Source organism: Talpa europaea (assembly GCF_964194135.1).
Source record: "Talpa europaea genome assembly, chromosome: 2".
In the NCBI taxonomy this organism is placed as follows: Eukaryota; Metazoa; Chordata; class Mammalia; order Eulipotyphla; family Talpidae; genus Talpa; species Talpa europaea.
The window spans coordinates 16,936,734-16,954,872 of NC_140068.1; the positions used below are offsets into that span (position 1 = coordinate 16,936,734).

General features: G+C 40.2%; 1 protein-coding gene across 4 annotated transcripts in view; it reads right to left on the reverse strand.

Annotated features, from left to right (window-relative positions):
• Positions 1 to 18,139, reverse strand: part of AIG1 (androgen induced 1) — a gene marked incomplete at both ends in the record, with an annotated part of 218,170 nt that overhangs the window by 20,845 nt on the left and 179,186 nt on the right. For all 4 annotated transcript variants that reach the window (XM_084227778.1, XM_084227777.1, XM_084227776.1 and 1 more), the window contains one exon: positions 12,299 to 12,414. In XM_084227778.1, the coding sequence (XP_084083904.1) occupies positions 12,299 to 12,414 (116 nt within the window). The remainder of the gene's footprint in view (positions 1 to 12,298; positions 12,415 to 18,139) is intronic.

Consider the following 18,139-nt stretch of genomic DNA (forward strand, 5'->3'; position numbering starts at 1 on the left):
TTCAACAAACATGCACATATTTGTCCACATCTTGCTAGGATTTTGATCTACCTACTAAGAACTGACCTCTTGGCAACACTGAATCTTCCCAGTCATGAACATCGACTACCTCTTCATATATTTACATCTTATTTCTTTCATCAGAGATTTATAGCTTTTATAGATTTTGTATATACTATGATTTTTATCCAAGCATTTAACTTTTTGATGCTATTATAAATGGTATTGTTTTCAATATCAAATTCTAATTGCTCATTACTAATATATAGGATATCAATTGATTTTTGCATATTAAACATGTATCATGTGACTAGTCTATTTTTGTTAATTCTTTGGAATTGTCTAATAGATAATCATGAACAAAGACAATTTTATTCTTTCTTCTCGATCTATATATACATTTTTTCTCCCTTTTTCATTGCATGCCCTTTTCTTGATCAGTAAGTCCCCCAGTTTCTAGTTTGGAAGACACTGACTTGTCCCAGATGCTTCCTGACAACTTTGAGCTGGAAATCTTTAACCCCTGATTCATTTTAGACTTTTTCTATCTCAATCCTGGATTCTTTCCATTTCTGCCTCACTGGAAAAATTCATGTAACATTCCTTATTAGTTCCTGTTCTTGATCTCAATGAAGTTTTCTTTTTAATGTCTCTTTAAATGCACTTAATATACAGAAGATATTTTATACATCTTCATGAGTGTTACACATATTCAGGCCATTTATAATGAAGACTAAAACTACAAGGTAAAGCCATGAAATGCTTTTTTGGGATTTCTACCTAAAACTGAAGCTCTAAAATCCTACCAGTTCAGAAACATTGTCAGCCTGTGGGCAGGAGAAAAATAAATTAAATTAGATTATGTTAGCTTTCACTCTCTCCTGAGTAAGTGGCAGAAAGGTTATTTTAGCAGAATTGCATAGAAGAATGATGTTAATCCTTAGTAAATAAATTCTTTTCTTTATTTGAATGGCTGAGTACTAGCTGATTTCTCTGTTGGATCTCTGTTAGAACAAGACAGGCTGCATAATTCTAGATGCTGCTACCCGCTCAAAAATCCACTCACAACTATAGGGAGTGACACCAAATGCATTTATTTTTCACAACAAAAACAATAAGGAAATTCAGGTACTGAGTCACTAGGAAAAATAAATGCACACATAAAAACAACAAAATTCCAAAGTTATTTTCATTCCTCAATACTAACCTTATATCTTAGAAAGTGGATTCTTTTCTTCCATAGTTTTATACTGCACCATATTAGTGTACAATCACAAACTTATCTTTCATAAGATTCAGTACTGATGAAACTATCCTATTCATCATTTAGTTCTAAATCTCCCTTGAACAATAATATGAGACCAGAAATAAGACACAATGTATTAAGATCAAAAAGACCTTAGTCCTGCTTAGAAGACAGCTGCTTAAAACAAAACCCAAATAGATAGCATGTCCTTCCTTGTGTCATACCCAATGAGCAGCTTGCTGCTGGTATCTCCAATATTCTTTTTTTTTTTCATTAAGCAGTGACATAGTGAGTATTTGGATACTGTTTATGTCACAAATGGTTATAACAAAAGAAGTACTGCTGCCATGGAAACCTACCTGATGGCCTTTGTGATGCGCTCTTTGACACTTGAATACAAGCAAACTCCACACAATAAAGGGGCGATCAGTGTTCACATAAACCTTCTATGCAAGAGCACTGATTATTAACTTTAATGAATGCCATTGCAATCCAAGGCTGCATTATTCTTTTCCAACCTCATTATTAGATAAGCACAGGGGAAGTTGTGTTAAGATATACCTTGGATTGCAAAGCAAGAGTCAATTTAAGAGAATTTCACACTATTTGTCTTTTGTATAATCAAGCTACATAGTTCAGAGATTCATGCACTTAGACATAAACTATTAAAAGCAAGCTAAGAAGCGGAATTATTGCCAGGTGCATTTCAATAGACCAACCACACTTAATTTGTGTGTCAGATATTTCTTCCTGTACACAATATTTTCTTCAAAGGAAAATCATTCAAAGATTTAAATGTACAGTGTTTTAGATGGCTGTGTTTTATATGGCTGTGTTTTATATGTGTATTTTAAAGGAGGTTTCATTTGGTTAAATTCAGGTGATATCCCTTATAACTCAATATATATTAAAATAAAATTATTCCATAATTTAATAATTTTGGGGATTGTACATTGTAGTTTTTTTCCTTTTTAAAACATGGGTTTTTTTTTTTGAGTTAACATTGGTTTTCAACACTGTGTATGATTTAGGGGTATAGTTCATACCTCTTTAGATATATGTTACCACATCACACTTACTACCAAGGCACCCCTGAATGCTTCTGGTCACACTTTGCTGGGTAGTGTACCTGGGTGATGGAGTCACCTACACAATTCCTACCTGCTCCATGTCATCCTATCTTTGGACCCAGCAGAGTCCAGAGTAGCTGACGATGGATTTTCCTAAAGAAAAATATATTATACCTTCACAATGATATCAAGGAAGAAAATTGTAGGGACATCAAGAGAGGTGGTGCTGCCCTACTGAGGGTGTCCAGTAGATACTTTGCTTACTATCTTCCTGGGAAAAGAGTACTGAGCTCCCTGATTTCAGCTGAGGATCTCTGGCAAAAAAAGGGTCTTAGATCCAGAAGCTCTTTCTAGTATCCTTCTTAGGTATGGAGAGCACTTTCAATCCAACCATATGAGATGATGATCTATTGGAAAGGACTTATATGCCAATATAACATGTACCATCTGGTCTGGTGGTACCACCAGATAGCCTGGAACTACTGAGTTTACAACACAAATAGATGTCACAGTCCTTGGACCCAACCACAATGAAAATTAAAATATTGTTCCTTCAAGTTATTCTCTTGACTTTCCAGCAAATGCGGATTAACAAGCAGGATTCTGATGAGTTTGGCTTGTCTGTTGCCCACTATGAATACTTTAATGGGCCACTGGCAGATATACTGCACTTTCTCAATGAGTTAGTTCACAAGTGCAAGTTTGCCCTGGCAGAGAGAGACATTTCTGTTAGATACATCTACCCGGAATATGCTTTCTAAAAATTTTGAGTTTTTATCTAATAGGCAGGCAAAAAGCACCATTTACAATTCTTCATAATACATTTTCTGAAACTCTGTCTATAAATTTGGTTTAAAGTTTTGAACATTTGTTTGGGACTTGGATTGATGTGATGGCTCTTTTGACACTTTCTTGTGGTTGTTTACTCCTCTAGGGTCTGATTAGATTTGAACAGAATACTAATGATAATTCCTAGGTTCCTTTAGAGGCTGTTAAGAATTTATGAATGAATTGTCACTTCTTTCTTGCAGTGTTCCAGCAGAGCTAGAAACATAGTTAGTCCAAGCCTTTGAACTCCATTTTCTTTCTTATCCAATGTTTTCCCAGCAGAATATCATGGGGTTAAATTACTCAGTATAGTCACAAAATGATTTGAATTTGTACCTGTAAATTTATGCATTGTTTTAATTTACGTAACGTTTTTGTACGTAATTCTCAGTTTTTAAGGATGACTTACACATCTTGTTTTCCTACTGTCATGTGAGAATATCACAGCCCAAGGATACGTCATGGTACAAGGAAAAATAAAAGTGCTACCAAAGAAGGAAAAAAAAAAACTGGGAAAAACAAACTATTGAAGAGTTTTGAAAAAAAAGGATTGACACAACCAGATTTGCATTTTAACACACACTCTCTGGGCAAGTAGTGGGAAGTGGATGGGAGGCTGTGTAAGAGAGCTTGCTAAGAGGATCTGAGCATTAGGGAGTGAGCAGAGGAATGGGGACCACCAAGAAGGCTGAGGAGGAGCAGCCAGACAGAACTTGGCATCACAGGAAATGCCAAACCAATCAAATCAAGCAAGCAGTGGACCAAACAACTAAATAAACAAACAGCCAAACAAATAGGCATGCACACACACACACACACACAACCACAACCACATACATGTTCAAAGAAGGAAATTGTCCAGAGGTAAAATAGAAACAATTTTGGTGGGGAGAGGAGAGATAGAATTTAGATGGTAGTGACTGTAAGAGAGCAAAGATCAATGGTTCTGGTGATGAACTTCTTTGACTGATTATGATTCGCTTTCTCTTGCCTCTAGGCCCTTTCCTTTCTCTGCCTTGGAAACTCAGCCTGAACCTTCATGTGACTAACTCTTATTCACCTTCAAAGGGCCAGCTTATATGTCACTCCCCCTAGGAAGCCTTCCATGATCTTCTAAGTCTGAGCTAGGAAACATTCTCTTAACTGTATAAATGGAAGTAGAGACTGTGCAGACAACTCATTGGAGGAACCTGGTTGTCAGTGGGGAGGCAGGGTGGATATAAAAGACAATGCTTTTTTTTTTTTTGAAAGGTTTATTTATTTTTTATACAAGAACCAGGGTACAGGCCAGATGTGCGGGAGGGTGAGAGGATTCACCAGAGACAGAGCGGGGAACAGAACAGGCACACTGACGAAATACACTGCTGAGGGGAGCAGCGGGAGAGACAGGAGAGGTCTGCCACACTGTGTGGGACCCTTGCCGGCTGGCTGGGATCGAACCCACACTGCAGAGACTGCAGACAGCTCCACAGTGTGGTGCTCAGCTGCCTGCACCACCAGGGAGGCCCAAAAGACAATGCTTTTTAAAGGTGGAGACTAGGGACTGGAGTGTATTCAAATATTGACTGAAGGATCTGGTAATGAGACTGCAGGCACAGGAGAATGAAGTAATAATTGATGAATGCAGCCTCTGCAGCGCTGGTTCGATCCCCGGCCACCGGCAAGGGTCCCACATGGCATGCAGACCTCTCCTGCCATGCCCTCTGCTCTCCTCAGCAGTGTATTTCATCACTCTGCCTGTTCTGCTCCCCACTCTGGCTCTGGTGAATTCTCTTACCCTTCCGCACTTCTGACTGCAACTAGTGCTTGTATAAATAAATAAACAAATAAATAAATCTTTAAAAATAAAAAAAACCAGAACATATTTATTCAATGACCAAGTGGACACTCTGTGGGGCCTAAAACAAACCACTCTCTCCATCAGCAAGGCCACAGTTACCAAGTAGATTGTCCTCATTAGATGATGTGAAAACAGCAACTCAGTCTCAACAAAGTATTTGTAAAAATAAGCAGGTTAGAGTAGTGGCAAAGCAATGACATTCTCAGGGGAATTTAATATATGAACCACAGAAGTTTTCAGAAAACTCTTTAGTATTCTTAACAGGTTGCCAAGAGACAAACGCTATGATGAAGCAGGACCAAAACCCGTAAGAAGAGCAAGGAAATATATGAACAGGGTGGAAGTGGGGAAAAGAGCAAGAAAGCTAAAGACATGGGTCTTTCTCAGAGACACTCCTCAGATAGCCAGGATTTTTGCTGTCTAGGAAGAAGAGCTTATTTGCTGAGCTGATTTGCCCCATGCAAGCATTAAACCTCAGACAATGCTGTGGAGAGGCATTAGCCCCTATTTTGCAGGATGTAAAAAGGAGGCTAAGACATGACAACTTGCTCGAAGTCTCAAAAAAAAGGGAACTGAACAAAGACTTCAAGCATTATCACCTCCACCTGCTGGAGTGGGCATTATGGGTTCCAGAGTGAAATAACATGCAGAAAGGGGCTGAGGTTAGGTTCCACCAGGACCGAGTGTTCCTGGTACATACATAGAACAACAATGGTGACTGTGTCCTTTGTGGTAGATATTTAATACCTTTTTTTTTCCTGATTCTTAAACAAGCTTGCCTAAAGTATCACCATCCCTTTTCCTTTTTTAAATTGGGAAAGTGAGGCCCATAGAGATTGAGTGATTTGCCCAAGTGCACTGATTTTCTACTGTTGCTAAAACATGTTACTACCAACTTTGTGGCTTTAATTAAAACACACTTACCTTATAATTGTGTTGGCTAGAAGTCCAGCATTGGTCTCACTGGGCTAAAAGTAAGATGTTAGCAGGGCTGTGTTCCTTTCTGGAGCTCTAGGAGATCATCTGACTTTTCTAGCTGATAGAGGCTGTCCTATTTCTTGGTCCATGGCCTCTTTCCTCTACCTTCTAAGCCAGCAATGGTTGCTGGAGTATTTTTCATAGCACATGTCTCTGAGAAGTTCTCCCAGTCTTCTCTCTTTCTGAGAACAGCTGGGAAAGGGTCTCCCTGCTTAAAAATTGATGATTTGATTGGGCCCACGTGGACACTGCACGCTAATCCCCCTCTCCCCCATCCCAAAGTCTTCAATGCCATCCTATTTGCAAAGTTCCCTTGGTTAGGTGAGGTGACATATCACAGGACATGGGCATCTTTGGGGACCATTGTTCTGCCTTCCACACCAAGGCTGAAAGGCATTGAAGGGGCTATGCCTTGCATTTAAGTTAGATTTGGTCTAAGTTAAACAGAAAACGCTGTTGACTCTGTCATCAAAATATTTCCAGAATCCTATTATTTCTCACACTGCCATTTTTACCACCTTGGTGCAAGCAGCAGTGTCTCCCAACTGGCCCCAAATCCATTTGCAATGCAGCAGCCAAAGTGACCCTCTGAAAACATCTCAGTTCATGTCAATTATCTGCTTAAAACCTTCTAGAGACTCTCAATATCATTCTGAATTAAGGACACAGTTCATAAAATATCCTCCCTCCACCCCAGGTGTCTGGCTCACGCACCCCTTCTCTCTGCTCCAGCACACTAGCCTTCTGCTCTCCCTGCACACACTGGGAGTATTGCTGGGGCCTTGAGTGGGAGGGGGCTCTGCATTTTTATTCTGCCTTCCACTCTAGTAGTTTGAAGTAGAAGGGAAGGCAAAATCTGATTTGGGGTTGTCTATTCCCTGTCTAGGGGTAAAGAAGGGGTAGTAGGAGGATGACATCTGTCTTTATTGTCCATGTTGTATAAATGGTTGCCCTGGTTTCTCTGGCTAATTCCAACTTCCTGTTGATAAATGTCATGAGGCTGGTGTTCAGCGCTCACTTTCACGTGTGGCATCTATGCATGAGGTTTGAAGGGGTCTCTGAGGGACTTTACCGCAGAGGCTCCACGTATGGGACATTGGACTGGCTATAGCTCTACCTTTTCAACATCCCTGAGAGTTCATGCCACAGTTGCTTGTTGCTGGAAGGATCTTTCCCAGGGATTGACCTCTTAGGTAGGCCACCGTCAAGGCAGCTCAAGGCCAGCAACTTCCCTCACTGTCAAACCAGATCCACTGGTCTTTGCCACCCACAATGATAGCATCATAGGCTGCTCCACAGCTGCTCCTGCCTGTGCCCTGCCATGTCCTTGTGCTGCTCTTTCCCTTGCTTAGGTGGGAGGTGTGGGAAGGTTAAAAAGTCTGCTTCTTAAGTTACACCCCTGTCTCATCCCTGCTATTTACCCGGATTCTCCTGGAGCATCTTCTTCTTGGCTTTGTTGAGACTACAAACTCCTGTCCCTCTTTTTCCATCAGGCTGAAGAAGAAGGATGGGGAAGGTGGACATGACAAAGGGTGTGGGTAGCTTTGGGGAAGTGGGGTTACCCTTATAAGGGGGTACCCTTATAAGTGGGGTTACCCCTTATAAGTGGGGTTACCCTTATAAGCTCCAGAAAGGTACAGCTCTTCTGTATATGAGGTGCTCAGGACTTTCCCCTTTTAGCTTGATTGCTATCCTCCAATGCCAGGCATTCAGGAGAATTTTTGCATATTTGTTTAGATAAAAAAAGTTAAGAGGGTAGGTAGTTATGGTGGAGTGAAAAGCTCAAGTCTGACAGAGGAAATGTCATCTCTGGGGAAGAAGATGCTGGGGAAGAAGCATCCAATTAAACAGGGATATTTTAATGTGGTCTGAAATGCAATTTTCTTAGTGAAGTGGGTGCAAATTTTATGCTAAAAATTCATGGCTAAAAATTCTTTCCAAGATTTTTTGAGCGCACTCATTTATATTTTTGAGAATTTTTTCTCAGAAAATAATGTATGTTTATTAAAAATAATAATGCATGCTTTTGGCAGAAAAACTAAACTTGAAAAGATGCAGAAAAGTTTCTGTAAGAACACAAAAAATGGTCTGCAATTGCATGACTGAGGGATAATCAGGTTTGGTGGGAGACAGAATTCTGATTTAGTACCACTTAGGTTTACATCATGAAAGAAAGATCATACTTCGTCTTGATTTTACTTTCATTTTTCTGGGTTGGAAAGTTGTACAGAGGACACAGGGGGTAACGAGACTTGGAATATGGAATTTATCAAAAATCATTAGGGCTCTGAGAAAACAGAAAGCCCTATTTTGCTTTAAATAAGCTCACTGTAGTGATAAGAAATATTTATCTATAAGAAGAAACTCTCAAGGCCCATTTTCTCTCCTTCACTGATGCTCCTGGCTGCTGACTGATCGATGTGCTTAGTGGTCAGCATGTTTTATGCATGGCCCCTGAGATTTCAGGGGGGCTCGGACTGACTGAGAAACCACCTTGGGAGGGGCCATGCATAGGTCCAGAAGAAGCAGCCTCAGGACAGAAGAGACAATGATAAACCTTCTGGAATGTAAACTTCCCAGGACCTGAGGATCTCAGGATGTAAAATTCCTAGCATCTCCTCTTTCTGAGATGGAAAAGCAGACCCCCGAAGAGCAGCAATATTTTGGGGAGACAGGATTTGAGGTGCTGGGGGCTGGGGTGCAGTCAAGGAACAGAGAGGCCCCAGGAGGCCTTCCCCAGGTAGAGGGAGGACATCTCATTTTTTCTAATTCGTCAACGAGAGGACGACAGCGTCGGCAACTTGTGGTCTTAAAGCTTCTTGTCTTCCCCAGTGTTCCCTCAAGATTTCCTGATGGGGGCCTCCCTGGTGGCCCAGCGGTTGAGCGCTGGGTTGCAAAGCTGCCCGCAGACTCGCAGTGCCGGTTCGATCCCCAGCTGCTCCCCGGCCACCGGAGGAGGGTCTCACAAGGCGCGCAGACCTCTCCTGCCGCCCGCTGCTCCCCTCAGCAGTGTACTTCGGTCCTTCTGCCTGCTCTGCTCCTCGCTCTGGCTCTGGTGAATTCTCTCACCCTCCCGTGCTTCTGACTGTACCCAGTGCTTGTATAAATAAATGAAAATAAATCTTAAAAAAAAAAAATTGCTTAAGTGAAAAAAAAAAAAGTTTAAAAAAAAGAAAAATATTTCCTGATGGTTCTTTTAAACTTAAACAAGCAAAAGAGATATTTTTATATTCTTAAGGGTAGTTTTCGATTTTTAGAATGAAGAGTTTGAGTTGTGGAAAATGAGTAAAAGGAGGAGAAAGGACTTTAGGGATCATAATTAAAATTTTCAAACTCATGATGACGAAACATGATATGCTCGTGCTACTAGTGTTGAGGGGCTTCTCAGAACTGAGAACAGATATACAGACAGGCTTTCCTGTGTGCCAGGCACTGTTTTATGGACACTACCCCTCTTCAAAACCAAACCACAAGCAAAAACTTGCTCTGAGTTCCTCCTCACAGTCAAAGCAATGGTGAGAAGGGTTCATACGCACCCTGCAGTCACACATCTGGGCTTGCCCTATGATGTGGTAACAACATAGTGACTTTTCCTTGGACAAGTCACATACTCTTTAGTTTCTTTATCTGTAAAATGGGCAAGATAATGTTTATCTCAAAAGTTGTTTAGGAAACAAAATAAGATATTTGAAAAGTACTTGGCACATGCTCAGCAGAATGTTATTCATTAGGATTCCTCTTAAAAATTGTTCCTTTGGAAATCAAGGGAATCTCTGTGTTGTTTCCTCCATGAGATAATAAGAATCATCTCAGTCATTACAGGAAATCCCACAAATAGGATCTGGGTGGTGACGGGGTCGGGAAAGTTGAGTCTACCATGCAAGGACAGAGAGATGCTCTTGATCTGGCTATCTGGGGTGGATGGGAAGAAAGTATGGTGGGCATGGAAGGACCCAGGATATCATGCTTGAGGAGGACTCGAGATAATAGGTCAGTAAATGGAATCACTGATGGTGATTGGGGGAAAATTTGGTATCCCTTGGTTTTTCATTTCTCTCTCCAAATCTAGAAAGAGAATAAATTGAGATCAAGAGGGAGATGTATGCAAATACAGAACAAGCTGGAGTCAGAAGGAGGCAGACAGCCTGGCCAGCTGCCTATGAGGTATAGATAGATTCAGCTCAACTCTACTGAGGATTGCAAAGGAGATCCTATTTATTTTATAATTACCACGTGGTAAGAGGAATGCATTCTTCCACTTTGGCATGAGGTTCTGGAATGTCCAGTGACAACCCTGGTATGCTCTCAAAAGATTTCATATCCCAAATCTTTTGCTGCTGTGTCACTGGTACTCTGGAAGGGAGCAAAAGCCAGACCCTTTTTGATAACAATGAAAATCCTTGGATTTAAATATGGAACAGAAGTGAGGAGCACTGTTTAACTCTTGGCAGAGCTAATAATGCCTGGGGCAGAACCCCAAAGGAAACACTACTTTCAAAGCTTTCTCAGAACATATCTTAGAGAATTCATTGGATAATGCAAATACATGTCCAAACAAGTCCTGGTTTGCTCAGTGAGTGTGCAGAACTGGCAAGCATCACTTGGCATGAAGATAGTGGAGCAATACTTCAGTTTAATGGGTGACCTTGGGGGTCTATCATGAGCACTATGTGGTATTTCCTACATGTCTCCTTGGAACATGGACAGATTGCACCCACAGTGGAAGAAAAGACCTCCGGAAAGAATGGCCACAGTTCCTGAAATCTTTGGGAGTTTATTGAGACAACTTAATGACATATAAATGAATTCTTTGAAACACTCCCAGAGTTCCCAGGGTAAAACATTTCCCTTCCCACAGGTAAGCAAATAAGAGTGCAAAGTAAGGAGACTGAATTTTTAGAGCGGAGGGAAGGAGATGAGGTTTGATTTTCAAACTATTGTATATATAGTTTCAGGTATGTTGTAATGCTGTAGTATCCCTGGAACAACTGAGCGGCTTTGACTCTTCAGAAAGACAAGAGTCATGTGTACTAAGCACACACATTTATTTTAAAGACATAATTTCATGGTCACATCTCACCTGTGAGCCCTGATGATTTCGACTTTTTCTGTCAGAGAAAGTTAATAGTAACATCTTAGGTGGTGGGGGATGAGAGCCAGAACATAGAACGTGACAAGGAAAACACACACCCCCTGTCCTGTGAATAGTGTTTCGCCGAGATGGAGAGACAGAGGGAATGAACCTGACTGCACGATCACACGCTCAGGCCTTAGATCCAGTCACGGGGTGTGACTTCCTAAATGCAAATTCTCTTCTTCCCAGATCTGGGGCACTATGTGATCCATCATGCAAAGTATGTGCAGTGCTGTACTGACCTTTATTTTTATATTTCTGGGCTGGCTCAAGCAAAATGCTCCGTAGAGACTAGGCCTCCCCAGCATGCTGGGATTTTGGCGGAATTGAGTACAGTTCTGGGGTGTTTGGAAGAAAGTTATCCAGTCCTTCAGGCTGAAAGGAGGGGATGGTGGCCCAGAAGCCGGGTCAGGAGCGTAGCAAGAGATAGATGTTCTGCAGGGAGGGACCTCTTCTGTGTGTGCTAATGTATCACAGGGCTTGGTATAATCAGTGAAATAAGAAATCCTCTATCTTAAGATAAATAATTCTGAAGTGTGAAAACACGGTAAGAACTGAAATTAATGTGAAATAAACTTATCAGGCAAACTCTCTTTATCAGATAAATCTGGCATCTCATACATGGGACTTATTTGTGCCCAACAGACCAAGAGGAGATTTCTTGTGATTTATTTACTCCAGTTTTAAAAAACAAAATCATTAAATGCATTTTAGACACAAGAGCTAATTCTGGAATAGGTCCTAGTCTGAATCAGGAAAATGCACATTTTCATTTGTTTCCTAAGGTTTAAAGTCATACTCCTGGGAGAGGTCATTTCTTCTGTCCTCATTTGCATTTGCTGTGACTCCCCCACTCCCCAACAAAAGCAACAACAACAACAAAAATATCCCAAGCAAAAAGCCCTTAAGCTATAAAATTTATGTCCAAGAAAAACATTTAGTTTGAAAAAGAGTTGAAAAATGTAGCCTTGGAAGAACCACTGCTTACATGGGATTGTTCAACAAATTCCTGTTGTGTGAGGTTTGGCATATACTTTCTAAAAATATAAGCATCTGGGGAAATGAGACAAAGCCCAGGTCTTGGACCAAATGAGGCACGCAGTGTGAATCTGTTAGTGATTATATCCATAATGAAATATGTGCCCAAATTTAGCAGTGCAAAACTTAATACAATACGAAAGCCCGGCAGGCAGCGTCCTTACCATAATATATAGCCCACGGAGAAGGTACATGTGGCAGCGAGTCCGCTGCTCCTGCTGGGATATGCATGGTGGGATGTCCTCATCTCGATTAATATAAAGGGCAGAACTGTCGTGTGCTGAAAAAGAACACAGAGCAGGTGACACAGATTCTCATCGTCATCCCTTGACAGTTGTTTTTGCTCCAATAGGAGGATGGATGGAGTCAATTCCTAGGAAATGAACCACAGCAGAAAACAGCACAGCATATGTCTTGCCAAGAAGGTAGACTGGACATTAAAAATATGCAGCACATTTGTGGCTCCATTGGTAGTTTCCTTCTGTATATTAATTTTTGAAATTTTATTTTATACAGGCTGGTTACAAGAAATTTTGGTAATATAGAAAGACACATAGCAAAAGTAATTGGAACATAAGAAAGGAATAAAAATAACCATGGTTAACATTTTGTGATACATCCTTCCACCTGTTTTCTTTGTGCACATTATTTATATATAGTTAAGTTCATCTTGTGCATAAAGTTTTGCTTTGGATTGCAGTAAGAGACTTTTTTTTTAATAAATCTGCTATTTTTTTTTTAATGAAGTGCCATTATTTTACATCCTTGTTGATTTTTTTTTCACAATATAGGATTTCTCTTCTCAGGAGTAAGAGAGTTTTGATATGTCATTTTAGAAATCCTTCTAGAATATCAATCCAAGACCATTGCTGCTTAAAAGTCCATTTTTAGAGGTACCAAAATTTATTTAAGTGGTTCCTGTTCTTGAACCTTAATTAGTAAAATTTTTTTAATTTTTCATTAATTAAAAAGGTCATGTCTTTTGTAGAAGTCTTTGTCTGAATGTCTGAATGTAAAATTATTTTTTTATTCTCAAAGGTTATGCAAGATTTTTATGACTATTGATACATAATGCTAAATTAAATGTGTACTAGCACAAGTTAGGGAAAAAAGGCCAAATTAACTTCCAGAAAAGTTCTGGCAGTTTGTAGTAGCAATGCATGAATTTAGATATGATGTTTGCAGCTGGACTCCAAGAAGCTAGGGTATTTTGGTATTTTGGACACAGTGGTAATACTGGGTACTCACATCAATGGCCAAGGATCAGGATGAAGTTTATCTCACCATATGGTAAGAAGAGAGGAATGTCAAGTACTCTTGGTGTGAAATTTGCTGGACAGATTTTAAGGGACAAAGAGCTTCTCATGTAAAATTGGGTCAGGATATAGATTGCTTTCCAATGTTGGAGAGTTTCCCGAGAGTAAGAAGATGGTAGAAATGAAAAGTGATTCAGCCAGTTTGAATCCTATTTAACACCTCCTCAGTGGCCATGAAGGAATCTTGGGTTCTGTACTTGCTGTATTGTTACATATTCAAGGGAAAGGCAGGGAATCTAATGTTATGATTTCAGACTTGAATGTGTTGTATCAAAATGGAACCAGGTAGAAAGTAGGCCTTGGCAGGAAAACACATGGGGGTGGAGGGTGGTAGTTATCAAGGTGAACATTGTGGAGTAGCTCATTACTTTTGTAAGAAATATTAGGACAGTGGAAATTCTTTGCCATAAATGTTCTCTTCTGGGTAAGAAGACCTTGCTCTATCAATATATTAGTAATTAGAGTAGTCCCAGAATGTCAGGTGGATGATTCTATATTGGGGTAGCTTTATATTTCCTTCTTTTGCTTCTGTTTGGTTTTAAAACAGTTTAATTAGCTCTGAAGGGAACCATATAAAATGTACACAAGTGCCAATACAAAGACAGTATGTATTTTAAAGATATATTTCAGTGTCTTTTTTCCCACTAAAATCTAGTCACCTCAGGAGATACTGGCTTGGGATTTCACCAACAATTTGGGATGCCAACAAAAGCTTTACAATGGGGTCTCCCTGGTGGCGCAGCGGTTGAATGCTGGGTTGGGAAGCTGCCCACAGCCTCTGCAGTGCTGTTTCGATCCCCGGCTGCTCCCAGGCCACCGGAGAAGGGTCCCACATGGCGCGCAGACCTCTCCTGCCGCCCGCTGCTCCCCTCAGCAATGTACTTCGGTCCTTCTGCCTGCTCTGCTCCCCGCTCTGGCTCTGGTGAATTCTCTCACCCTCCCGTGCTTCTGACTGTACCCAGTGCTTGTTATAAATAAATAAATAAATAAATAAATAAATAAATATTTAAAAAAAAAAAAAGACTGACAGGCTGCCTGTGAGGGCTTTTCAGGCTTGCCTGTATTTAAAAAAAAAAAGAAAAGCTTTTACAACGATGCATTCACGCAAAATTCAAATACATAGCTAGCAATGAGGCGAAATCATTAAATCTTACACAGAAGAAAAATCCCTGTTCATCAAACTTTCACACATAAGATAATGAACTCTGCTGGCCTGTGTGAGCTACAAAATGATGTCAACATAATTTTTGACTTGTCAATATTTAAAAATGTCTGAAATCTACCCCTTCACAGAGTAGACAATCATCTTTTTTTTTTTCATAAAGTTATGTAAGTCCAACTAATTAATCTGAATGCTCTTAGTCATTCAGTTATCATTATTTCACTTAGCTTACTTGCTGATTATCACATGTGATATCTGGAAGAGTTAGGATGTAATTTGCTGATGCCAGGCAGAAAATCTCTTTGAAAAATGATCTCTCTAGATCACTTCATCATTGGCATCACCACCATTAAAAAGGAGCAACTTGTTCCTTCAGGGACATAACCACTGACAAAAGATTTTTTTTTTTGTCTCTAGCTGTGCCTATGTTAGTTGGGCCAGTGACAAATCTCAGAAGGGTACCAGCTTACTGTTCAAAATTTTCAGGCACGAAAGAATGTGTATATCTCTCTGTAAAAATTTATAATATAAATTATGTTTACTGATAAACAGTACATATTATCAACCATAAAATAGTGTGGAATCTTTATAACAGATAATAAATGTTGCCCGGCAGGTGGCTCAAGTTTCATAAACTAAAAAATTGGCAAAAATCTGTGAATGGTCCTGCTGAATCTCTAAGTAATCATTAACTTTTAGTTGTTGTAACTCAAAATCTGTGGCAGCGAGAAGAACCATCATTTTAGAGCTTCAGGTATAAGAAAGCCAGTTCTTATCCACACCCCCAGGCAACACCGCTTCACTGACTTAAGAACCAGGAAGGTATGTTTATAGCAGCACTGTTTACAATAGCTAAGCTTTGGAAACAACCCAAATGCCCAAAAATAGATGACTGGATCAAGAAGATGTGGTACATATATACCATGGAATATTACTCAGCATTCAAAAAAGATAAACACATGCAATTTGCAGCAACATGGATGGAGCTGGAAGGGCTCATGCTCAGCGAAATAAGCCAGAAAGAAAAAGAAAAATACCGGATGGTCTCACTCATAGCAGGAATCTAGAAAACTTAAATAAGGGACCAGGAAAATGAATATAAGAAAGTGAAAATCAAAATCAACAAAAAACTATGAACCAGAGACACTTTTTGGGGGGTGGGGGGCGGGAGGGGAAGGATTGGGGTCAGAATGGGGCGTTTGCAATTGTATGGGGGAATATAAAAATAAAATTTATTATTTAAAAAAAAAAAAAAAAGAACCAGGAAGGACACATTCAGCTCCATTCAATGCCATTAGCTGAGAAAGAACAGTCATCTTACGTTTTGTTCACTGTGGTATTTGAAGTACTTAGAAAAGAGCCTGGCACATAGGAGGTGCCCAATAAGTATTTGTGGAGAGAATTTAATCTTCAAAACAACATCTTAAGGGGGAATTATCAATTCACTCTGCAGATGCAATAGCACAGACTCAGAAAAGGTAATTATCTTGCCCCTGATGACAGAGTTTGTAAGTCTGGAGACAGAATTCAAGACCAGTTCTGCCAGTCTCCGAATCCTATGCTCTATTTTCTATATTCATATTTTATCTTTAAAAGATATCTAAGGTCAATAAACCCATGGGAATGCATGACTGAAGATTACTTACATTGTCCCTTAGTAGACCTGAACTATGTATTTGGTTGAGACTTAAAATAAACAAATACATCTCCTCTGTTAAAAAAATGCATTTTTGGGGCCTCCCTGGTGGTGCAGGAGTTAAAGTCTCAGCACTATCAAGCAATCTACAGCCACTGCGGCATGAGTTCAATTCCTGGCCAGGGAGCTGACGGTGCAGCAGACCTCTCCAGTCTCTCCTGCTGCTCCCCTCAGCCATATATTTCATTAGATCTGCCTGTTCTGCTCCCCACTGTCTCTGGCGAATCCTCTCACCCTCACCTCCACACCTCTAGTCTACACCCCGGATCTCGTATGCATAAATAAATAAAAATAAATCTTTAAAAAATGCATTTTGTGCAGTGTGTTCTTTCCCATGGCATAGAATCAGGATGAATAACAATAAACAATACAATTAGCTGGCATGAAATCAGAACCTTTCAATGGGGCAATGATAGTGGAAGATGGAAGGCAGCTCTTTTGGGTGTCAGTTCAAGAGACCAATGTGGACTTTCTTGGTTGTTCATCTGGCAGTCACAAGTTACTACTTCCCTGTCTCCTAAGTTATAACCCAACGCTGTAAACCTGAGGTGCGTGAGAGGGGAGTCGGTGCCCCATTTGCCCTGGTGCCTAAGATTGGGCCTCTGATTTGTCTCCAAAAAAGATTGGTGACTCAGAGGGTCTGAGGATTACAGAGAAAAGTGACCATCCAGAACAGAGAGGTCCACATTGACTGGTATCTTCTGTCTCTGCTGCATCATGTAAATAGCTTTGTATAAACAAAGGAGATCAAGCCTGGTCAGCAGAGGGGCCCTTAAGAATTGTCTTGGACTGTTTTCTGCAGAGCATTGTCAATAGATGGATTGTCCTGAAGCTGAGTTGCTGAGATTTGACTTGTTTTCTAAGTACTAAGTAGGATGATGGGCTGACAACTCAAGGAGTAAATCCTTGACCATTGCTGTAAAGCACCTTAGAAAGAATTTGCCCGAGCTGTAAGTAGTTATCTTATCTCAACCTCAATTTTCCACTGTTGCTAATTTTAATGAGATTTTATTTGGAAGACCGTGTTCAAAAAGGGAGGATCAAATCCCTTCTGGGCTTTTTGCATCCTGTGTTTTTCTTAATGGGGTGTATGTGTGTGTTGGGGGAGGGTTCCCATATGGAGCAGTGATTATAGTGAAGAATTGACCAGCATTCCAGAGCAAAGGTCTCCCTGCAGGGGGTCTACCAGGTTGTATGGCTTCCGCACAGAACCTCCCAGAGTGGAGCAGAGGGCTGAATTTGAGGGGGACCCATGATTTGATTGTGATATGAAGGCTCTGAAGCAAATGGGATAAGAAAAAGGCTTTTGGAGAAAAGGCTGAATGGAAGAAAGTGGTGTAGTTAAGGGAAAGACTAGGAAACAACAACTGGGGTGTAGTTCTGACTGTGCCCCTCCGCACCGCAAGACTCTAGGCAGGTTCTTGCACTTTGGTGAACTCAGCATTATTTTTTGTAAAATGAGGGACTTGCATCTCCAGCTCTGCCATGAAGAAATGGTGATGTAGTTTTTCTGTATCACATACCAGGTGCCACCGATGCATTAGGCATAGTAGACACAATGTTTAGGGCCCAACATACTTTTAGGGGTCCACAATCACATCTTAATTTCTTTTAAAATCAAAGGGAAAAATCGAAATTTTAGAGTTAAAGATTACATTAACCTTTATACCAACACAGTCATGAAACAATATAGACTAAAAATACATATTATATAGTTTTATTCTTTATATATAATTTATATATACAGTGTATAGTGCACATATATGGTACATATGCTTGTTTATGACTATTTGGTATATATATATATGTTGGTATATATACACAGTGTATA